The sequence below is a fragment of the Perognathus longimembris genome, chromosome 18 (assembly GCF_023159225.1).
Source record: "Perognathus longimembris pacificus isolate PPM17 chromosome 18, ASM2315922v1, whole genome shotgun sequence".
Taxonomy (NCBI): Eukaryota; Metazoa; Chordata; class Mammalia; order Rodentia; family Heteromyidae; genus Perognathus; species Perognathus longimembris.
The window spans coordinates 22,451,161-22,476,257 of NC_063178.1; the positions used below are offsets into that span (position 1 = coordinate 22,451,161).

The window sequence follows — 25,097 nt, forward strand, 5'->3', positions numbered from 1 at the left end:
CCAACTGAACAACTCATGGGGGGAGAGGGGGAGGGGGAATGAGGGAGGAGGTAACAAACAGTACAAGAAATGTACCCATGTTCTTACGTATGAAACTGTAACCTCTCTCTATAAATAAAAAAACAAACAAAAATAAACAACAAATGGCCAGAAGGAAAGAGCTACAGAGTAATAAAATTGTTTCACTTTAAGCCTGTTATGAATATGACAATTCATTACAGCAGGATCAGAGATCTAATATATAGAGAAACTAATGTTGGCAAAAAGAAAACAAGTAATTAAACAAGATAATTCCACATTGTAAGTCACTGAACAAGGTAATTCCAGATTGTGGTGGCTGCTCTGCGGGAAATAAATGGAATAGCACTGAAGAGTAAGGGATGGAGCATGTTAGATTAGGTGGGCCTGGAATTGTTCCTTGAGGTGATAATGTGGGAATGGAGACATAAGAAGAGAAAAGAATCTGCTAGGCAGAGAGAAAGGCTAATACAGGGCTAAGAATGAAGAAAGCCTTGGCATTTATTTACCAAGAATAGAAAGGTCATTATGAGAATGTATGATTGTGGAGAAATTGAGAACACAAACACGGGGAGCCTTGCAGGTTATGGTAGAACTGTGGAGAGCCACTGCAAAGTTTGAAGGAGAGTGACACATTGTGCTTTTGTTTTAAAAGATCACACTGGCTTCTATGTGGTAAATGGAGACAGGGGTCTCCATGGTATAGATACTACAGTAATCCACAGGAGGGAAGCTAATTTGAATTGGAGATGGTGAAGTATAACTAACTGGATTGTTGAAGATTTCTGCAAGGTAAGGAAGAATTTGGTCCTAGAGAAGAGTAAAAAGGGCAACACATAAGCCTGGAAGTGCAGAGCGTCTGGGGAGCAGTATATGAAGGTAACGAGCTAACTGACACCGTAATGTGTATAATGTGCAGATGCCATGCATCGGAGTTTAGAACTTACAATATATGCAATGGGAAGCTGCCAGAAGTTTTAAATCAAAGAAATAAAATAAGTCCTGAATTGGGATTTTGTTATTATATATGTCCTTCACTCTTACTCTGAAGGGGAGGATAAGTAATAAGGGTATTTTAAATACTATTGTCTTGGATTCTGACTTCAGAAAGATGTGATTAAGCCTTACTTGATGATGTGTTTAATAATTCATCACTGACCTCACTCTTTGATGTTTTGTGTCTGATGATTTTTCTTCTTTCTTTTGTGGGCTGTTTTTTTTTCTGCTTATCTTGAAACAGTACAGTACTCTGGTTTACAGCACTATCTCCAGAACCGTCTTGTCTACAGAAATCCTGACCCCAGTACTAACTAGGCTACCTTTGATCAATTATGCAACTTCTAGAAACTGTCAGCTCCCTTATCTAGAAGATGAGGATAATATTCTCAGAGTGGCTCCTTTAAGGATTTTACTGTGCATGTAACTCACTGAGTATTTAACTAAAGGTTTTGTGAGTCAATTGAAAAGGACATCGAATGGTTTAATTTTTCCTTTTTAACCAGTACTACGAATCTGAAAGGATACAATTTGTAAAGATAATTTTAAGTAACAAATACTTTTTGCTATCCTATACATGTATTAAGCTTGCTACTCACATAATATTTTCCAAGAATTTCTACTACTTTTACCACCATGTCTACTTACTCTCTAAAATAAAAGGAACAAAACCTTTTTTTTTTTTTTTTGCCAGTCCTGGGCCTTGGACTCAGGGCCTGAGCACTGTCCCTGGCTTCTTCCCGCTCAAGGCTAGCACTCTGCCACTTGAGCCACAGCACCGCTTCTGGCCGTTTTCTGCATATGTGGTGCTGGGGAATCGAACCTAGGGCCTCGTGTATCCGAGGCAGGCACTCTTGCCACTAGGCTATATCCCCAGCCCAGGAACAAAACCTTTTGTGGTTTGTTCACACGATCTTCAAGTTCATTGGGTATTTATTTTCTGCCATAGTATAGCAGTGCCCAGTGCTTCTTAGATAAGTCACGTAAAACAAAACATTCAAAATTTTTCTTAACCACAAATTCGTTTAAGTTTCCAACAAGCTATGTCAAATAAAAAATGAAACAAAATATTTCGAATTGTGTGTCTGTACATGTTAACAAGCCACAAAAGATTTGACATGGTTATGGCCTAGAGTATTTATTTTCCACATCACTTTTAATTTAACATCTAACTATGTGCATTTTACTGAAATATTTAATATAATACTCATTTTGTAAATACTGTGTATGTCTTGTAGGCAGAGACTGTACTTACTATATGTCTTTATTCTGTCACCTTCTAGAATATGTAGGTCAGACAAACTAAATTACTTAGTTGTCATTAGACAACTCATCAATTTGCATATTTTGTTGTTTAAACCATCACAGAAAAACTGAACTCTAGTCACCTATAAGATGTGTTTGATGCGTCACTAAGAAATACGTTTTGGTTTATCAGTATGAGCCTTCTTCTTCTATATCTGTTCAGTAATGCAGCAAAGAGAAAAGACAGTCTTTACAAGATTAGACTAAGTCCCCTTGTGTTGATATTTGGTCCTCAAGAGAGATTCTAAAAAGAAGGCTCTCTAGTTTGTGATCATTAAGTCTGAGAACAGAATATGCTGCTGTCATTCCCTTGGAAACAAGAAGTGATCAATGTTCAAAGTACATCCGTGGGGTTATGACCTTTTTTCCTTTTCCTTCAACAACTTTAAATTGCTCAAACTCTCTTTCTAGTTAAAGGAAATCCGAAAGAACTAATGAAATTAATTGTAATAGAACTTCATTCTCTTTCTTTATCTTATTTTTACACCCGGTTTGCTACTTACCAATGAGTCTTGAAATTGATTTGAGAAAACTTGCTTTCTGAAGATTGGTGACCAAAATGTTTGTCTGCCTTTTTCATGAGAAAAACAGAATTGTGCCAGCTCCTATGGTAGAATGTTTTACCATTATTTGTGGGGCAGGGGGTAATGTGATTGTTGCTGTAATCTGTATTTGGGGTGTTAGTTGCCTCTGCTACGAGAAAGCATCGTCTCTCCCAAAGGCATTCCTCCCAGGCACTGGTGTGGTACAGGGAAGCACAGTAGGAAGGAGAAGTCACTTGCTCTGGTCTTTTTTGCAAGTGTTACCTGCCTTTGATTTTATGGAACTTCAAGATGTGTGTCATGAATAGAAAAGATACTCATGTCAAAAACATGATGCCAGTTTTGACTCCTCTCAGTAAAATGGAGAAGACTATGAATGACCATAAGTTGGATTTTAGATCTGGAAGTTTTCTGTTGGACATCCAAGTGGAAGTGACTTTTGGTATGAGTTGGAGGTTTATAGAACTTTGGGCTTGGATATATAAAGCTAGGAGTTAACAAATGGTACTAGATAGAGGTTATATGATAGATTGAGACTCGGGAGATGGAGGAAAGAAATGGAAACCAACTTGTCAGTGAGATTAAAGAAAACAAAGTCAAGAGAAGAGATTGTTCTAATTAAAGACCTTTAATAAAGTGCTAAGGATCCAATGCCTAATGTATGAAATTGTAACCTCTCTGTAATTCAGTTTGATAATAAATAAAAAAAAAGAAAACAGAGGCACCAATAACAAAGAAGACTGGTAGAATACAAAGAACACGATGGTAGTTCTAAATGCAACTGCACCCATAATTACATTAAATATTTATTTAATAAAGTCCAATTTATCAATAAAAACAAAGTGCTAAGGATTTCTTCATATAGAAATTTCATGTTTTCTTCTGTGGTTATTATTAATAGAATTTGTCTTACATTTGATTTTTAGTTTGTTAGTATGTATTTTTCTATTAAATTCATATAATTACATTTTCTGACTGCTAGTAGTATTTTGGTTATTTTCCAAAAAGTTATCATGCCATCTTCACATAATTTCGCTTTCTCTTTCCTAATAATATCCTTCCTCTATTGTTCTTTTTAAAAATTGACTTGTTCTTCTAGAACAGTGGTAATTATAATGATGGTACATATTTTATACTGTTTTATTGCCTCCAATACATAAACATTTGTCATGATAATGGTTTCAGTTTGGTATTTATGAAAATTGTTTGTCAACAAAGAATGGTAACATTTTTCATATGTCTTGATGCCTGTAGAAATTATTTTCTCTTCCTGAATTATATTAATATAGTAAATAAATATATTTTCTAATGCTAAATGTTTTCTTAGTTCTTTTATGAATTAGTTGGTTTGTTTTTTATTAACAATTGTGCATCACTTCTTACAAGTAAGACTGCGTTCCTTGTGAGTTTCTGCGGGTGAGCATGTATGTGTAAGTACTGCTTCTCAGAGTTTAACTTCCATACTGACTAGAGAAAGAATTTAGATACTTTCTGTTTTCCCTTTAATTTTTTGAATATTTTTATTATCTTTATGTAGTTGTACAACTACATATTTTTCTAATCTTTACGTAGTTGCCATTCATCAAAGCAGTTTATGAATACAGTATGTCTTCATCAATGCTACCCCTTTCAAAATGCTTATCCACCACACCCAACTCCTTCCCTTAATTATCTTAATTTTAGGTTATATATTGCATGTTTTGTCATTTAACGAAGCAGCTCATATGTATCCTGATCTGTGTCATCATTTCAAAATCTTCACACACACCCCTTGACCCACCCTCTTCCCTTACATTTCTCAATTTTGTGGTATATGCATATAATAATGAGTTCTTACCTGCATACTCCCCTCTTCTCCCCCTCCATTCTTCTGCCCATCTCCCCTTAGCACCACCCTCCTCTCTGGCAAGTCTCATTTCCTGGTCCTTCTTTCCTTGGGCTTTGACTTAGTTTTTTAAAAGAATTATAGTATTTGGGCTCTCTGTAGAGTCTATTGCTCTTTAGTTGTAGAGTCTATTACTCATTAGTTAGTTCATCCGTAGCCCTTTGCTTACCACTCAGTATGTTTATTTGTAGTTTTATAGGAGCATTCTAGCTACCACAAATGAGGGAATCCATACAACCTATGTTTCTCTGGGTCTGGCTTATTTTGCTTAATGTAATTTTTTCCAAAGTCGTTCTATTTCCTTACAGATGGTACAATACCATTCTTTCTGATGGATGAGTAGAATTCCATTTTGTATACATACCATAGTTTCATTATCCATTCATCCATTGAGGGGCATCTGGGCTGATTTCATGTCTTGGCTATAGTAAATAGTGCTACAATGAACATGGTGGTGCTAGTATTTTTAGTGTGGCCTTGTTTGTACTCTCTTGGATAAATGCCCAGGAGTGGACTTGCTGCGTCATAGGAAACTCTATGTTTAGTGTTTTGAGGAACTTCCATACTGCTTTCCAGAGTGGTTGAACAAGCTTACAAGCAGTTATATGTCTGAGTTTTTCTTCACAATCAAGTAGGTTTATGGTTCATCTAGTGTTTTGGTTGTTTTGGTTTGTTTTTTAAGACTGGGCTGTTAGACCGACTTATCCATTGTATGGCCTCTATGTTTTGATTAAGTAATGACTTCATCTTTATTTTTTATTCTGTCTTCACACTTTCACACTTCTGGTTTTTGTCATAGTACATATATTTCATAAGTAAAATTTCACAAAATTAAAAGAAACTGTTTTACAATGTTCATCGCAGCACAATTTGTCATAGCTATAATCTGGAACCAACCCAGATGCCCCTCAGTAGACGAATGGATCAGGGAAATGTGGTACATATACACAATGGAATTTTATGCCTCTATCAGAAAGAATGACATTGCCCCATTTGTAAGGAAATGGAAGAACTTGGAAAAAAAATTATACTAAGTGAAGTGAGCCAGACCCAAAGAAACATGGACTCTATGGTCTCCCTCAGAGGGAACAATTAGCACAGGTTTAGGCTAGTCACAACAGAGGATCACAAGAGCCCAATAGCTATGCCCCTATGAATGCATGAGATGAAATGAACGCTAAGTGAAATGAACTCCGTGTTATGGAAACGAGTGTTATATCACTGTTGTTAGTACTTTCAACATGCCATGTGAAACTGCAGCTTCTTTTGTTGATGATCCTCTTGTATCCCCTTCCTGTGGTTGTACTCGCGCTATCACTGTATCTCATCTGAATACACTGGATACTGCATATACTGGTATTAGAACTAGGGAAGTGAAAGGGAATATCAAAACCAAGAGACAAAGGATAAAAACACAAACGACTACAAAAGCAAAACTTGCAAAACCATTTGTTACAAACCAACTGAACAACTCAAGGGGGAGAGGGAAGTGAAAAGGGAAGGGAGGAATGAGGGAGGAGGTAACAAACAGTACAAGAAATATACCCAAGGCCTAATGTATGAAACTGTAACCTCTCTGTACATCACTTTGACAATAAAATTTTAAAAAAGATACTGTTTTTCCATAAAGACATATGTACCTGTGATGGAGATACTAGTTATTAATAGATCAAATACGTTGCTTACATCTGAAGAACAGTCTCTTTTACCAGGACTGAATTTAGTTTACTCTGTTGAGGACTGGGCTCTGTTTCATCTACCTGTTTGTGAGTTGAACTTGTATTAGCTGAAATTAGCTTACTGAGTAGAAGTGTGTGATGGGGGGGGGGGGATGTCTCCTGTTAGAGGTGTGTAGATAAGAGACCTGGGGAAGATGGGAGAAAGGTAGAATGAGAACAGAGGAAGAGCTGGGCACCAGTGGCTCACACCTGTAATGTTTGCTACTCAGGAGATGAAGATCTGAGGATTGCAGTTAGAAGCCAGGCCAGGCATGAAAATCCTTGAGACTCTTATCTTCACTTAACCACCAGAAAACCAGAAGTGGCGCTATGGCTCAAAGTGGTAGAGTGCTAGCCTTGAGCTGAAAAAGCTCAGTGACAACACCCAAGCCCTGAGTTCAAGTCCCAAGACTGACAAACAAAAAACCCACAGAGAAAACACTAAAAACAAATCTTGTGAATTCTTATTAATTTTTATGTAGTGAAAGGGGGAAAGGAGAGTTAGTATTCTGTGATGCCAACCGTTTTCCTACCTTTACCTTTGCCTATCAGTTTTCATTCTGATAGGCATTCTGATAGTTTATATGTGACAATCGTTAAAAAAAAAACACTTGCACCTTTATTGGAATTAAATTTTTAATGGAATTTTGAAAATAAAAATATATTTATGACTTTAATATATGTCCTTAACTGAGAAGGATATGATCTAGATAGGTATTGTTTTTAAATCAACTTCTCAAAATTTGCTGAACCTTTATTATTTACTAAAACCTAGTGTGAGCTCAGTATGGGGCATACATCTGTGATCCCAGCTACCAAGGGGCAAAAATCAGGAAGATAACCATTTAATTAAGCCACGCTAGGCAAAAAGTTTAGTTAAAACTCTACCTGAAAACAAAGCTAGAGTTGGTTATACATGTCTATAGTCCTAGCTGCTTTGGAGACAGAGGTAGGAAGATTGCAGTTTGAGACCAGCCCGGCACCATTAATATAATACCCTATCTGAGAAACAAATGAAAACTCAAAGGACTGAAGCTGTAGTTCAAGTGACAAAGAACTGGAGGCCCTGAGTTCAATCCCTGATATCACTGTATTTTTTTCATTAATTCTTGGAGCATTCTAAATCCATTCTGATGCCTATTTTCAAGGACTTATATTGTTTTACCTCTGTTTTGTTATATTAAGTATATGTCATGCTATAACATGCACTGCATTATACAGTAAAACATAGGTTATATATGAGATATTTACAAATACTTACAGTTTATGTTGAATGTAGTATTTATGGACCACATGAGCTGCTCTTTCCTGGAATGATGCTGTATGCAAAGCTTTATTCTAACCCTGTGAATTATCAGATGATCTTTCCTTTCCTTCTGTGTGCTTATTTACCTTGTCTAGTTGAGTGCAGTTTTGGTTTCCTAAATTATCAGTAACACGACACTTCTTTTTCATTGTTTTTAAAGAACTGTACAAAGGAGTTGCCATTCAGTAAAGCGGTTTATGCATACAGTGCATCTTGATCAGTGGCACTCTTCATCATTCTCCCCCATCCCTCCAACCCCACCCCTCCTTCCCTCATTTTCTCAATTTTATAGAAGCACATTGAATTTTATGACTACCTCCTCCCTACTCTCTTCTCTTCATTAGCCTACCCCTCTGCTGTTCCCCACCCGCTGCTTTCCAGCACCCATTTCCTGCTGTCCATTTCGTTGGACTCTGATTTGGTCTTTCAAAGGAATTACATCATTTCAGTTCTTTATTGAGAAAAAGAAGTGTGGACCCAGTTCAACAAATAATTCTATGCCTACTATGTGAAAACAAGTATGCGAGAGACTCTTAAGAATTACACACACACGTGTGTGTGATATTATTTTGAGCCCAACTGATATAAAAAATAATGAAAATCCTCATTCAATTTTTCTGCATTTCTTTTCATATTTTATAGCACACATGTCTAAATTAGTGTTCTTATCCTAATACAAACATATATAAAATGATCTTAATAGAACTCTAATCCATTGGCTCTTGAGAACAGAATATAAATCATGTTTTTCTAGATACATTTCTACATACATTATGACAATACACTTGTTTGACATATATGGAAGTAGTTTGGTAAAAGTAGTTTTAGATTTTAAGAAATTAGTCTTATGTCTTTTATTAGTAAGATTTTCTCTTTCCTACTATACAGATGAATATGGCTTTAGGAGTAAAATGGGTATGTATATGATGTAGTTAAACATAAATCAATGTCATGTCGTAAAAAAAATCTACTTCTGAACATGTGCTAAAAACATGACATAAGCTTATAGCTTTAACGAATACATGCCATTGTTTATAATATAATAAAAAATCAACATCCTCAAAGTTAAACTTCTTCCTCCTTCACTATCTCCCTAAATTTCTTCCTCTACTCAAGCCCTGCCTGCTGTCATAAGCCACAACAAACCATTATGGTGAAATTAGTTTTTTATAATATATAAAGCATTTATATTTTCTTGAGATGACTAAAAGTGAAATTTTAATACTTTTTCCATCTTTATGCACTACTAGAGTTAGAACTCAGTGGCTCATGTTTTCTAGGTAGACGCTTTACCCCTTGAGGCATACCTACCTTCAGCTTGTTTTGCTGTGGTTATGTTTGAGATCAGGTCTCTCTCTTTGCCCATACTGCCCTTGCACCACAGTCCTATTTATGCTTCCTGCCATAACATAACAAGAGAGTGCTATGATGTTCAGCAATTTCCTATATGGGACAGGTCTGAAATAATTTTTTTTTCACAGGCTGGCCTAAAAACTGCAGTTCTCCTTATAACAGCCTCCCCAGTAATTATGATTATAAGCATATACATTATGGTACTCTTTCTTGAACAACATTCATCGCTCTGGTTATTTTATTCGGACTAAATTATCACTTGAAAATAGATCATCATAAGGTACTCTAATTAGCGAAGTTGATATGCTACTGTGTACAATCAAACATTAAAGTTAATATATTAAAGTTGTTAAAAGGTTCATTGGCTGTAATGATGACACCCTTCCATAGTTAGAACTCCGTTGTCATTTAAAAATGTTATAAATGGCCAATCATTATGTAACTCTAGAATAGAACATACTCAAATTTAAGTTTAGGAACATCATCATTAATGCAACAATTGTCAATTGGGATGCTTTATACATAATTGTGTATACTAGAATCAGACAAATCAGGTTTAAGTCCAGCTGTACTACTTAATAGCTATATAAATTCAGGTTACTTTGTTTCTCTTTATTTCCTACCAAATCAATATAATGTAGTGCATTCTTTTTAGGAATTTCTCTTAAAGCTTTAAAGGTTTATTATCACCATGATGATAAAAACTGTGACAGTAATGGTATTGATAATGATGATAATGGTGGCGGTGGTGATGATGGTAATGTTGGTAGTGGTAGCAGCAGCAACAACAGCACATACTTCTATAATCCTTGCCATATACCAGACACTTAGATAAACACATATTTTGAAATCATTGTGTTTTTACATCCTCTTATATAGTTGATGCTATTCTATCTCACACTAAGTATTGGCTAATAAGAAGAATGACAACCAAGAAATAAATGTTATTGCAACATTTGGTGATAATAGTGCACTGAAAATTTTACCATATTCTGTTTGAAGTCATGCTGTATATTGTAAATATATTATATTTAAAGCTTTGAAAACTCTGTTTTCCTTACATGTTTACCTTTATCTTTGCTTTCATGTTATTTACTGTTTTAACTAAAACTCAGAATTGTGCTTGTTAAGAATGTGCCACCTTGAGGGTGAAAATAGGTACCAAAATATTTTGAGCAGAGGGTAAATCTATCACAGTAGCATAACTATAGCCTAACAATAATTTCAAATATTTATATGAGAAGAGTTAAAAGGCTTTCAACACAGAAAATTCTACACAGAAGTGATATATAAGAATATGGAAATACGAATTATTCTGATGGGAACATTACACATTGTATACATATATTCTTATTCACTGTGCCCTGTAAGTATGGATATTATGCCAATTAAAAATAAAAAGGGGGGCTGGGGATATAGCCTAGTGGCAAGAGTGCCTGCCTCGGTATACCCGAGGCCCTAGGTTCAATTCCCCAGCACCACATATACAGAAAACGGCCAGAAGTGGCGCTGTGGCTCAAGTGGCAGAGTGCTAGCCTTGAGCGGGAAGAAGCCAGGGACAGTGCTTAGGCCCTGAGTCCAAGGCCCAACACTGGCCAAAAAAATAAAAAAATAAAAAGGATATATGACTCTCCAGACAAACTATATTTTATTTTTAATCATAAAACAACAAAATAGAAGTATGGAGATAGGTAAATAGAAAGTTGAGCGAACTGACATGTCTGTTGGCTAATAGAATTCGTCCAGAACTTGATTTACTCCATGCTTTTGATGGTGATGCTTTTTTAAATCAGCTCCAAAAATAGACAAGCAAAAGGATGAAATCCAGAAGCACAAAGAAGCTTTGTTGTCTCAGTTAAAATAATCAATATGAACAATTTTTACTTTTTTCTTAGTTAAGTGACCAAAGCAAAAGACAGTTGAAAAGACCTTTGGAAATAGTCACTGGTCTTCTTCTCACTTTTAGTCAATAAATGTATTGCTTTTTAAAAATCTTGCCCCTTTTGTGCCATATGTCAAAACATGCTCTGGGATAACTATAAAATGTTGGTAGTGTCTGTGTTTTTGATGATCAGCTATCCTCCCATTTCACAATGGCAGCTGTTACTGGGGTATAGAACGGTGTTTTACAAGAGTTCCAGGAAGTGATAGATGGTCTTTAAGAGCACGCTGAACTACAGTGACTCAATAAGGATAATTACCCTGAAGCAAGGTTACAAAGAACCCAGTGAAAAAAGAAAGAAGCATGCAAACAAGAATTTAAAGTAATATATATATATATATATATATGCGCTAAAGCCTAAATGTAAATTTGTTAAATGTAAGCTATAGCCAATTCAAGATAACAAAGTAGTGCTTCCCATCATAAAATAGTAGGAATTTCAAGTGTGCATGTATGTTGTCTTGTCATATCCAAAAAATAGAACTTTTCAGTGAGCCAAACTTACTGGAGTTGAGCATTAACCTTTGGTCAAAACTAGTCACATTTTTATTTCAGTTTATCATATGTAAATGTCAATTTTGAATACCATCTAGTAGGTTACCAGTAAGGAATCCTTAACAGTACTGTATATCATTTGCCAGTGTGAGTCCTCAGTCTAAGTCTGTGCATACACACATGACACACTTGCATCTTACTATCTGTTAAAGGCCTATCAGGAAACCCCTGGAGTCAACTATGCATCAGCTTTTTTTTTTTTTTGGCCAGTCCTGGGCCTTGGACTCCGGGCCTGAGCACTGTCCCTGGCTTCTTCCCGCTCAAGGCTAGCACTCTGCCACTTGAGCCACAGCGCCGCTTCTGGCCGTTTTCTGTATATGTGGTACTGGGGAATCGAACCTAGGGCCTCGTGTATCCGAGGCAGGCACTCTTGCCACTAGGCTATATCCCCAGCCCTATGCATCAGCTTTTGAGAATTACTTTCCATATTCTTATATACAGTCCACTTTGCTCAGCCATTGTTTGCTTGGAGTAAAAGGAATTCCCTCATGTTTCCATCTCATTCTTTGTTAGAAGGAACTTTTTTCTTTATTTTATGGAGATATTGAACAGACTTTCTCAGGTAGTGTCTGAAAACTTTTTAAAAATAGGGATGGAGAAAGTTTAACAATATCTACTCAAGAAGTTTTCCCACTGGGGCTGGGGATATAGCCTAGTGGCAAGAGTGCCTGCCTCGGATACACGAGGCCCTAGGTTCGATTCCCCAGCACCACATATACAGAAAATGGCCAGAAGCGGCGCTGTGGCTCAAGTGGCGGAGTGCTAGCCTTGAGCGGGAAGAAGCCAGGGACAGTGCTCAGGCCCTGAGTCCAAGGCCCAGGACTGGCCAAAAAAAAAAAAGAAGTTTTCCCACTGAGGCAACAATTCCACCCCTACTTATCTGCCTAATCAACGTATTTAAAGGATGACCATAGAAATATTTGCAAAAAGGAGTTTTATTGTATAATTGCTAATGCCTACTACTAAAAACCAAACTAAAACTATGAATAGCTGTTTGGTTAAATTATATCTGTACAAGGATTGATGTCCAGTCCATCCTTAGAGGAAAAGAATATTTCTTACATGCTGATAAAAAAAGATTTTCAAAATATGTTTTAAAGTGGCAAAAGCAAAGTAGTTGAAAAGGTATAGTGTGATGCTATATGTGTTTTAGCGATGGACTATATAGGATTTATATAAGGTGTGAAGTTTGTATTACAATTAAATAGTTTGAGATGTGATCATGATTAGCATCATGCCTGCCTAGTACATCGAGCAGGATGTTTTGCTATTTTTAACTTGATCAAGTAATTGAGGAAGAAAAACTATGGAAGTTTTTACTTATTTTCCATGTTTTATATTATGTGAATTTTTTACAATAAGCGTGTTATTTTATAAATAAAAGAAAAAGTCATTTACTGCTGGGAAAAGATGTGCATTTATGATACAAAATGATACTTTTCTTACCTAACACATTGAAGAAGATACATGCTCAGTAGTAACTCATATAATCTTTTTGACATTGTCAAGGGGGTGGGGGACTTCCTAAGATAGATAAAAGAAAAATTTTGAAGGTTTTCATTACTTGTTACATTTACATATATATTCATTTTTAATTTATATTGCTTCTTTGATGTTTTAGAGCATGTGTGTGTGTGTGTGTTTGTGTGTATGCATCAAAGGATCCATGTGCATATCAATCATTTAGGCAGTTATTTTCTTTCAAGAATTACTAGACAATTTAAGGAAGCAAGGAAAAGAATAACTGGAAGTAATTATTGCTTAATTGCTTAGAGAAAGCAAAGCTTCCTTTTTTTTCCCCTTTCTCTGTATCTTAGCAAATAAGAATCACTAATCAGATAGTTGAAACATTCCCATGACCATACCCCATTAAGTGAGAAATAGCCAATTTTTTTCTGGATTCTAGACTGTAGCATAGAAATTTGACTAAATTGACTGATTCTGAAATCTTTGTGGGATTTATATGTAATGTGTGGGGCTAATTCTTATGATTTTGATGATGTGATGTTGTCTTATCAGGAAAGATGATCTTTTTTCTTAAGATGTAATGCTTTACGTATTTGAAACCTCAGTTGTACAAAGCAGTATGGTATATAATAAGTTTTGTATTGTTGAGGAAGATGTTTAATATAGCTTCAGAGTAAGAAGATGGAACCCATTGCATCCAGGGACTTCCTAGCTATATCATTTTGGATAAATTACCCCATCTCTCTTTCTTGATGTTCACACCCACGTAAAATACAAGTATACATAATAGGTAGTAGAACTATACTTTCAGGATTATTATAAAGTTACAAGAATTAACAATTTAGTGTGTATAATGCATTTGTACATATAGTAAGTGTTTAATAAATATGGCTGTATTCTTTTGGTTATTTTTTCTAGTATCTAGTAAGTGATAACATTTGTATTGTCAAATAAGTTAATGACATATTAATGATCTGAAAGAAAACTTTAGATTGCACTGCAATCTTAAATGTTACTTGTCATTTTTATTTACTAACAAAAATTTATTTTATACTGGTTTGATTATTTATTTCTTGTTTGTATTACAGTTACAAATTATAATACTGTGGTAGAAACAAATTCAGACTCAGATGATGAAGACAAACTCCATATTGTGGAAGAAGAAAGTGTTACGGACGCGGGTGATTGTGAAGGTGGAGTGCCTGAAGATGACCTGCCCACAGACCAGACAGTGTTACCAGGGAGCAGTGAGCGAGAAGGGAGTGCCAAGAATTGCTGGGAAGATGATGGTAAGTTTAATTTTTATATAATTCTATTCTCATAATTCTTTAACTTTTATTAACTGTGAAGATAGATTTGATGAAAGATTTGAAATGAACAGTAAACTTGTCTGTTTATCAATATTTGATATCCTATTTACTTATAAAAAAGTAGATTATGAAGCAGAATAATGAAATTGCTTTGACTTTGTATAGTCCCCACAATATTGTAAATTGTACTCGATTTTTGTAACTATAATCAAGCTTCAAGCTTTTCATATGTTGTTAATATAACTGAATCTACCTTTAATATTATATTGTGACCCTCAGAATAAACTAATATTTTCGGCATAGTAAAAGATTAATTTGGGGCTGGGAATATGGCCTAGTGGCAAGAGTGCTTGCCTCGTATACAGGAGGCCCTGGGTTCGATTCCTCAGCACCACATATACAGAAAATGGCCAGAAGGGGCGCTGTGGCTCAAGTGGCAGAGTGCTAGCCTTGAGCAAAAACGAAGCCAGGGACAGTGCTCAGGCCCTAAGTTCACGGCCTAGGACTGGCCAAAAAAAAAAAAAAAAAGATTAATTTGCTCTGCCATAATCTCAAACAAAGGAAACTGTGCAAGTATTTGTAATACTTTCTACATGCCAGAATCTTCTAAGTAAAGTGAAAGGCATCAGCAACATGAAAAAAAAACACGTGAGAGTTCAAATCCAAAGTTAGTCATGATAAAGCTATGCCAGCAGGAGGCAAGTTCAAAAAAGATGTCTATACACAGTATCAGACTAAGGTTAGAAAAGTTGGGGAAGTAGATAAAAGTATACAGGTCAGAGAATCTGGATAATAATAAATGGAAATTTCAGTAAAAGTCTGAATAATAAGCACAGGAGAGAAGTTGAGATTTCTATAATAATGCTTGTTTGTAGAGTTTAATACATGACTTTTGAAATAATGTAATCAACTCTCTTTCATAGTGTACACTTGTTTATTCATATGTAAGCTCTACATAAAGAAGACTTTCTTATACTTAAATAAGATTTTATATATACAACAATACAGTTTAGTGGCAAATAGAGATAGATGTTACAAATACAGTTTTGTGTAGATGCAAATCATAAGTGATGAGGGAACATTACTAAGAGAGGGCCTACAAGAATTTATGAATAAACAGGGATGATTTCTGTATCCAAAGAACTGAAAGAATGAGCACCATGCTTGAAACCATGGAAGGGTCAAAACAATAGTCATAAAAAAGGCAATCAGAGAAGTAAAAAAGGAAAAGAGTATGAAGGAATTTGTTTACTATGTTAAGGAATTTGAACTTTATCCTAGAAGCTGCAAGGAGAACTTGACTGATAGGAAACATAATAAAAAATCTGCAACAATACAGAAAAAGATCTTTAGAGGGCTTCTGTGAAGATACTGCAATAATTTGGGCAGTTCTTAGAGTTTTTAACCAAAGCAGTTTCTCTTGGGATGAGAACTGAACAATTTTGTGTGTCTGAAAAACATAGAGGGTCAACTATGTAAGAATCAGTTAATTCTATGAGATGGTAACAAGTTTCTGGAAAGTAGAAGCTAGGTAATTTGCTTATTTATCATGAGAGCCAGCTAATGCTGGTGCTGTTAACCTGTTAAATGTTAATATTCAGCACAAAACATTTTAGAGGAGGGATCCTTCCTGTATGTCTGTGGGCCAAATTGATAAATCCATGTGGTTGATACAGAGTAGAGTGAAGTAGGCAATGATCTGTCTGGAAGAATGAAAGATAAAGAAATTCACTCACAGGAAAGGAGAAAGTTTAAAAATCAATGGAGAGGTTCACAGAAAATAGGTTGGGATACATTACTTGTAACAGACTCCCTACTGAAAACAACTAATGTACTAGATTTAATTTTAAAATTTGTCATCACAGTTTAAAAGAGATAAGCAGATAATAAAACATTAGAATATCAAATTCTAAAAAAGAATATCAAACTCTAACAAGGATAGCAAATTCATAGAAGACTATTTGCCTCCAAAAATTGGCTTAACCAGGATTACAGATGATGTGTTCTTCAGGTTTCTGACAGAAAACAAAGCCTAGAGTCACCCAAGAGTTTAATAGTAGATGTAGATCTTTCCTCTACTCTGGATTCCATCTTGTCTATAAGATTGAACTGAAGGCAAGTAGTCTACTGTCCTTTCATCTTCAAAAGGCAGCAAGTAAAGTCTCCTCAGCTACATACTGGGAAACTGGAAGATTATCTCTCTGAGAAGTAACAACCACAAGCTGTCTTGCACTGATTTCAACCCCAGTTCACATTCTATGTAGCCTGATAAATCTCAAATTGTATTTAAGTTTAAAGTAGAACTGTTACATACACCCACAGGCACTAAGAAGAGCTAAATATGATCATTTTAATAAAACAATCTAGCAAGTAGATCACTTGATTCTTCCATAAAAACTTTTAACTACTAAAGTTATGTAATTCTGATTTTAAAATAACGTTTGTCATGTTTAAAGAAAAACCTGAAATTAGGTGCCATGATAACATAAACTATGATCAATAAAAAGCACCTAATATGATTTCTAAAAATGAAAATAATAGGAATTCAAAATGTAGATGAATATTATAATAATTAGTGAAATAGAAGGTAAAAAATTACACAAAGTAGAACTCAGTGATAAAAAATGAAAAACAGGTTAGGAGAAACAGAAATCATATATATGTCCTCATTCTAAATAAGGAATGAGAAAGCCGTAATATCTGAAGAAATAATGACTGATGTTTTTTCCAGAATTAATGTATGACACTCAAGATTACAAACTCACAAAACCCAACAAATCTCGAGGAGTAAGTAGGAGAGAGAGTTAGGTGAACAAAATGGCCAAATGTTAGCTTATAGCCCTCATTCTCTGACAGAGCATTAATTTTTGCAATCACACACAAAACTCCCTCTAAGGTATGAGCCCAGAAGTCTTGCCAAGATTCCAGCACTCCAGTGCAGAGGGAACAAAAGGTGCATACGCGAAAGAAGCATAGAGTGGTCAGTGGTATTCTGCATTAGACACTAACACATGAAACAATATTCACCTATCGGTAGCGTAATATAAATCAAAGGTCTAGATTACACTGGAAAACATCCAAACTACTATAATGTTAAGTATATAATAAGTACCCTGAAAAATCTGTTCTTATCATACTAAAATCTCAAACTACTAAGTTCTCAGAAGGATTATAGGGAAGAAACATTATTTTTGTAAATAGCAAATTAGGACATATTTACTAAAGGCAAAATTTCTGGGGGTAATGAAGCATTATTATCTTAAAATACTACCAGCTTTTACTTTGTGAAAAATGGAGTATGATTTGTCAGTATTCCCGCATATCGATTTTAATTTTACAAGATGTCGTGGCTTCTCTGGGAGCCAGTGGTTCAGCACTATAGACCTGGCTATTAAGAAGGCTGAGATCGAGTATTGAAGTTCACAGCTAGCCAGGGCAGGAAACTCCCTGAGAGCCATACTTCCAATTAACTACCAAAAAAAAGCTGCAAGTGGAGGCATAGCGCAGGTGGTAGAGTAATAGCCTTCACAAGAAAGCTCAGAGACAGTGCCCAGGCCCTGAGTTCAAGCCCCAGCACTGACACACACAAAAATAGAGATGTGGTTCAGCCCAAATTTGTGCCTTGTCATTTTAACTATTTTAAATATTTATACCTTGAGCTTTTTTTTTTTTTTTTTTTTTTTTTTTTTGGCCAGTCCTGGGCCTTGGACTCAGGGCCTGAGCACTGTCCCTGGCTTCTTCCCGCTCAAGGCTAGCACTCTGCCACTTGAGCCACAGCGCCACTTCTGGCCGTTTTCTGTATATGTGGTGCTGGGGAATCGAACCTAGGGCCTCGTGTATCCGAGGCAGGCACTCTTGCCACTAGGCTATATCCCCAGCCCATACCTTGAGCTTTTGAGGCAGTTGTTTTAAGGGGTTTGCATACCTTCAGTTTAAGATTATATGTATATTTGCATTTCTTTTATGGCCAGTGATGTCGAGCATTCTTTCATATGTCTCTTGGCCATTCTCAATTCCTCATCAGAGAAGTCTCTTTGTAAGTCTTTAGCCCACTTGATGAGGGGGCTATTGGTTCTTTGAGGTTTTTGTTTTGGAAGAAGATAATTTTTTTTAGTTCTGCATATATTTTAGATTTGAGGCCTTTGTCCGTTGAATGGCCGGTAAAGATCTTCTCCCAGTCTGTGGGCTTTCTGTTTATCTTGCGAGCTATGTCCTTTGCCGTGCAGAAGCTCTGCAGTTTGATGCAGTCCCATTTGTCCAACCTTTCTTTGATTTGTAGCCTTTCTGGGTCTTTGTTAAGGAAGTTGCGTCCTGCGCCAAGGAGCCCAAGTGTTTCTCCTACTCCTTCCTTTAGTGTTTTCAGGGTGTCTGTTTTGATTTCGAGGTCTTTAATCCATTTGGAATTGATTTTGGTGTAGGGTGATATATAAGGATCTAGTTTTAGTTTGTTGCATGTGTTGAGCCAGTTTTGCCAGCACCACTTGTTAAAGAGGCTATCTTTCTTCCAAACTATTGTTTTAGGTCCTTTATCAAAGATTAAGTAGGCGTAGTTCTGTGGGTTCATTTCCGGGTCTTCAATTCTGTTCCATTGGTCTTCAGGCCTGTTCCGGTGCCAATACCAAGCTGTTTTTATTACTATAGCTTTATAATACAACTTGAAGTTGGGTATTGTAATTCCTTCTGCACTCTTCTTTCTGCTTAGGATTGTTTTTGCTATTCTAGGTCTTTTATTGTTGCATATGAATTTCTGGATTGCTTCCTCTATTTCATCAAAAAATGGTGTTGGGGGCTGGGGATATAGCCTAGTGGCAAGAGTGCCTGCCTCGGATACACGAGGCCCTAGGTTCGATTCCCCAGCACCACATATATGGAAAACGGCCAGAAGGGGCGCTGTGGCTCAGGTGGCAGAGTGCTAGCCTTGAGCGGGAAGAAGCCAGGGACAGTGCTCAGGCCCTGAGTCCAAGGCCCAGGACTGGCCAAAAAAAAAAAAAAAAAATGGTGTTGGGATATTAATAGGTATTGCATTGAATTTGTAGATAGCCTTTGGCAATATTGCCATTTTAATTATATTAACCCTCCCAATCCAGGAGCATGGGAGGTTTTTCCATTTCCTTAGTTCTGACTTAATTTCATTTTTCAAGGTTTTAAAGTTCTCCTCAAAGAGGTCTTTCACTTCTTTGGTTAAGGTTATTCCTAGGTATTTTATGCTTTTGGGGGCTATTGCAGTAAGAATGTCATATATCAAGAAAACTAACAATAACAATTGTTGGAGGGGATGTGGCCAAAAGGGAATCCTACTTCACTGTTGGTGGGAATGTAAACTGGTTCAGCCACTATGGCAAGCAGTATGGAGAGTCCTCAGAAGGCTAAATATAGAACTCCCCTATGACCCAGCAGCCCCACTTTTGGGTATCTATCCAAAAGACCACAAACAAAATCACAGTAATGCCACCAGCACAACAATGTTCATCACAGCACAATTTGTCATAGCAAGAATCTGGAACCGACCCAGATGCCCCTCAGTAGACGAATGGATCAGGAAAATGTGGTACATATACACAATGGAATTTTATGCCTCTATCAGAAAGAATGACATTGTCCCATTTGTAAGGAAATGGAAAGACTTGGAAAAAATTATACTAAGTGAAGTGAGCCAGACCCAAAGAAACATGGACTCTATGGTCTCCCTTATTGGGAATAATTAGTACAGGTTTAGGCTAGTCATAGCAGAGCACCACAAGGCCCAATAGCTATACCCTTATGAACACATACGATGATCCTAAGTGAAATGAACTCCATGTTATGGAAACAATTGTTATATCACAGTTGTAACTACTTTCAACATCCCATGTGTATCTGGAGCTTCTATTATTGATGATGTTCTTGTATCACCTTCCTGTGGTTGTACCTACACTATCTCTGTAATCTTATCTGAGTATATTGGAAACCGCGTATACTGGTATTGGAATTAGGAAATTTAAAGGGAATACCAAAATTGAGAGACACAGGGTAAAAAAAGAGAAGAGAAACAACCACAAAAGCAATACTTGCAAAACTGTTTGGTGTAAGTGAACTGAACACCTCAGGGGGGAAAGGGTAAGGGGGAGGGGGGAGGAGGGTATGAGGGACAAGGTAACAAACAGTACAAGAAATGTATCCAATGCCTAACGTATGAAACTGTAACCTCTCTGTACATCAGTTTGATAATAAAAATTTGGAAAAAAAGATTATATGTATAAAACCAACCTGATTACTTGAAACATTCAATATGTTAGCTATTCATAAATGTTTTGATACTGTTGAGTTTTTAAAAATCCCAATAGTAACAAAGTTGTATTTTGTTTGTTTGTTTTTGTTTTTTGCCAGTCCTGGGGCTTGGACTTGGGGCCTGAGCACTGTCCCTGGCTTCTTTTTGCTCAAGGCTAGCACTCTACCTCTTGAGTCACAGCACCACTTCTGGCTTTTTCTATATATGTGGTGCTGAGGAATTGAGCCCAGGCCTTCACGTATATGAGGCAAGCGCTCTACAACTAGGCCATATTCCCAGCCCAACAAAGATATTTTTAACAAGAGAAAGTTAAAACTCTGTGGAAATGTTTACTAGAATGTCAATGTGATAAAAACATCTATCCCATGAAAATATTTAAGACTGATCGCACAGTCCATAATAGTAAAGATTTCTTGGGCACAAGTTATGATAAGAATGCAAAGAATATATAAGTCACCATTTAAGTAAGCTTTGGGCCAGGTTGTACTTATTCTAAAAGATACAATTTAATCTACTCTTTATAATTTTTCCTAGCCATAGGTTATGTATGCCACAGGAAAAAAAATCTTAGCATGTTTTTCTAGTTCATGAAATTATTGTCCTTGAATCCACTTTTCCATCAGTAAAATGAAAAGACAAGACTTGAAAAAACCGTGGGTTTTTTTCAGCTCTAATTATAAAATTTCCATTTGTATTAATTGCAGCACCAATGTTTACATACTTCTGAATATTTCAGTGTTTGAAGGTGACATTAATAAAGAAATCTGAGTTCCCTATAAGGCTGAACCTCAGTTTTACACTGTACTCTCTTTGGCTATTAGAGTACATGGACAAAATATTATTACAGTGTTTCTTTTTTGCATATCTTATTCATAATGGATACATTGATTACTGTGTACATTTCATTTTTCTTCATTACTGTATTAAGTTAAATTATCTATTTTTTGTGAATGTGAATACTGTCAAGGTTATATAGATAAGCAAAAAGCTATACTCAGAAACATTAGCCCTCCTCCATTCCCTTTGCCTTATTCATTCTTATTTTCCCTGCAGTTAGTAAATATATTTCAAATCCTAGAGATTTGGATCCTTCTGCAACTTTTTTTGTATACTGGAATTAAACATAGCTAAATATACCCTTAGAAAATAATGATGACATAGGTCCTTAATGAAGGATAATGTAACCCAAGTTTCTCAGCAGTTACAAATAATGTGCAGGAAGAAGGACAACAGAAAACCTGTGGTGTTTAGTAGAAATTTGGAGTATCAATATGAATTCATATTAGTATATATTAAAATGCATACAAGAAAGCAGATGAGACATGTTACTATACATTCTTACCCCATATAAAATTTCCAGTTCTGTCTTCTGAGAAGACACGGAGCATTGACTCTGGCTAGAAACTAGTTAGTGCCCAGATCTGGGATTTAAATGCTGTTCTCCAATAAAAGGCACCAAGACTACTCAGAAATTATTCTGGAGCTGGATGTGAAAAACTACAAGATGAGCGTTAAACATTGTGTGTGTGTGTGTGTGTGTGTGTAGATAGATGATGAATGGGTGAAATGAAATGATAAGTTATGGAAGGACTATCAAAGAACATGAAACTCAATGTAAATTAACTCCCAACAAGCAGAATCTAGAACATTATTTGTAGAAAATAAATAATGATAGCATTGGATTATAATCCATACAATATGGTAAATACCTGTCCACATTGCTTGCTTACATACATGGAAGAGAAGAGATAGTTCCTCTGGATAGTAGAATTCCAAATATAAATTAATAAGCAATTAAGGAAATGAAAGTCATCATTAATCAAACACTATAGTAATCATTTCATATAAGAACCATCAATAGATGCTATAATTGTTGGGTGAGAATTTAGTGAGCAAAGGGGATATTTACATGTGTCACTGTAATTCCCCCCCAGATAATTATTTATAAAGATAAACTTCATACTCCTGTGAAGAAATCTTGCAGACACCTTAACTAGGCAATCAGGATTAACGTTATCATCTAGAAATTAGTAGTTCACACCTATATTCCTACTGGGAGGCTGAGTTCTGGAGGGTAACAATTCAAAGCCAGCCTGGACAGAAAACTCTGTGAGATGCCATCTCTAACTAGCCAGCAAAAACCAAGGCTGATACTATTTCTCCAGTGATAGAGTACCAGCCATGAGTAAAAAATCCAAGCAGGCCACAGTATCAGTATAACAATAGCAGACATGGTGATGTGCCATCAATCTGGATACATTATCATCTCAATGGAACTCTTGTTCAAAATGCATAACCTCAGTTTAATTATTAGAAGACATCAGAAAAATCCCAAGTGTAAGAATATATTAGAAGGAGCTGGGAATATGGCCTAGTGGCAAGCGTGCTTGCCTCATATACATGAAGCCCTAGATTCGAATCTTCAGCACCACATATATAGAAAACGGCCAGAAGTGCTCAGGCCCTGAGTTCAAGGACCAGGACTGGCAAAAAAAAATTTTAATTAAAAAAGAATATATTATAAAATAAATCACACAGTACAAACTTCTTTTCCTGTTATTCTGTTAGTGTATCTGAAAAAAATTGGAATTTAAAAAATATTTTAGTAGGGCTGGGAATATGGCCTAGTGGCAAGAGTGCCTGCCTTGTATACATGAGGCCCTTGGTTCGATTCCCCATTACCACATATACAGAAAATGGCCAGAAGTGGCGCTGTGGCTCAAGTGGCAGAGTGCTAGCCTTGAGCAAAAAGAAGCCAGGGACAGTGCTCAGGCCCTGAGTCCAAGCCCCAGGACTGGCCAAAAAAATATATATTTTAGTGAACAGTAATAGAAGGAAAATACTGAAATACGATAATTCAACTTACAAAAATGCCAATCTTTTGGAGGATCTTTTTCAAATATGTGACCTTTCTCAAGTTCTTTAAGCCCTCTACCAAAACATCTGGTCTCTCGCCTATTATAATGATAGGGAGGGAGGGAGGGAGGGAGGGAGGGAGGGAGGGAGGGAGGGAGAGAGAGAGAAAGAGAAAGAGAGCTGAAAATTTGCTACAGTGCTAGGCTTTGAACTATTGTCATAGGCATTCTCATTCAGTCTTCACAACAGTTGTACTAGTGATTTCCTGATTCCATAAAGATTTTCCTGATTCAAGACCACAGAGCCAAGACCTAGGATATGCTGACTCTAAAGCCTTTGTTCTTATGGAGTAGCTCCTCGTTTCCTAAAAGTGCACACAAGATTTGGAGGTGTAATTTCACAGTTACTTTATGGACTGGTTGAATAAAAGCCCATTAGTGGATATTATTACCAACTAGACTCTATTCACTGTAAGTAAGGCATCAAACAGTTCTAAAAATCTGCAAAACCTGTCATCCTCTTAGATTTCTATAGCATTAGATAGTGCCTGATATTAGAAAGATAATTTTTTCTTTTTTTAACTGTTAAGAACTCAGGGATCTTTTTTAAAATTAACATACAGTAGGACCCTCATTTTTTGTTGCTGTGTAATTCTTGGAGCTTCAGTATGCACATACATGTACACATGTAAACACACACACACACACACATACACACACGTTTCTCGTAGCAGCCATCACACTCTAGGTGAAGAACTGTTGAAGCTGCAGAAACCTCACGTGTGACTCCTGTTTCCATCACTTCTTCCTTCTACTGTAAACTCCGGCAATGATGATTGATTCTCTGATACCATAGTTATTTTCTTTGGGGGATTGTCTTAAAAATGTTTCAATTAGTGCAAAACTTTTTGTAATCCATCTCTTCTACTTAGCATGCCCTTGAAAATCATTCAAATCATTGCATGCATCAGTATTATCAATATTTGAATCCTTTTTTTATTGATGAGTGCCAGTCCAGTGCGTGAATGTGCCAAAATTTATCCATTCATCTATTAAAGTATGTTTGGATTGTTTCCAGTTTATATGATAATAAATAAATACAGTATAAATATTAATATGCAGAGTTTTTAAGAGGAGTTATGAACATAACTTTTCACTCTTCTAGGATACTGGCAAACTGTTTACTGTATCATTACAATAATTATAGATCCAGTTTCTCTCATTCCCACAAGCATTTTATTTAATCAACATTTTTACTTTAGCTATTCTATTAGGTATATTTCCATGATGGCTACAGTACTGATTTGCATTTCCTTAGTGCTTAGGGAAGTTGAATGCAATTTGATGTATTTATTTATCATCTATATATTCTCTTCAATGAAGCATCTATTAATGTTTTCTGTACACTCTCTGAGTTATTACTATATCTTTAGAGGAAATTTGGAAATGTGGTTTCTCCAAGCTTAATTTTTTCCAAAATTGTTTTGACCATTATTTTTTTGCCTTTCCTTGTAAATTTGAGAGTAATAGCCTTATCTAAATTAAATTAAATATAATCATTCTGGAATTTTGACTTG

At 36.0% G+C, this 25,097-nt stretch overlaps 1 protein-coding gene across 5 annotated transcripts in view; it reads left to right on the forward strand.

Annotated features, from left to right (window-relative positions):
- Zeb1 (zinc finger E-box binding homeobox 1) overlaps positions 1–25,097 on the forward strand; it is a 148,874-nt gene that overhangs the window by 87,780 nt on the left and 35,997 nt on the right. For all 5 annotated transcript variants that reach the window (XM_048367818.1, XM_048367814.1, XM_048367815.1 and 2 more), the window contains one exon: positions 14,176–14,376. Coding sequence is in view for 2 of the 5 variants with exons in the window: in XM_048367814.1 (XP_048223771.1) it covers positions 14,176–14,376 (201 nt within the window). In the remaining 3 variants the exon portion in view is untranslated. The remainder of the gene's footprint in view (positions 1–14,175; positions 14,377–25,097) is intronic.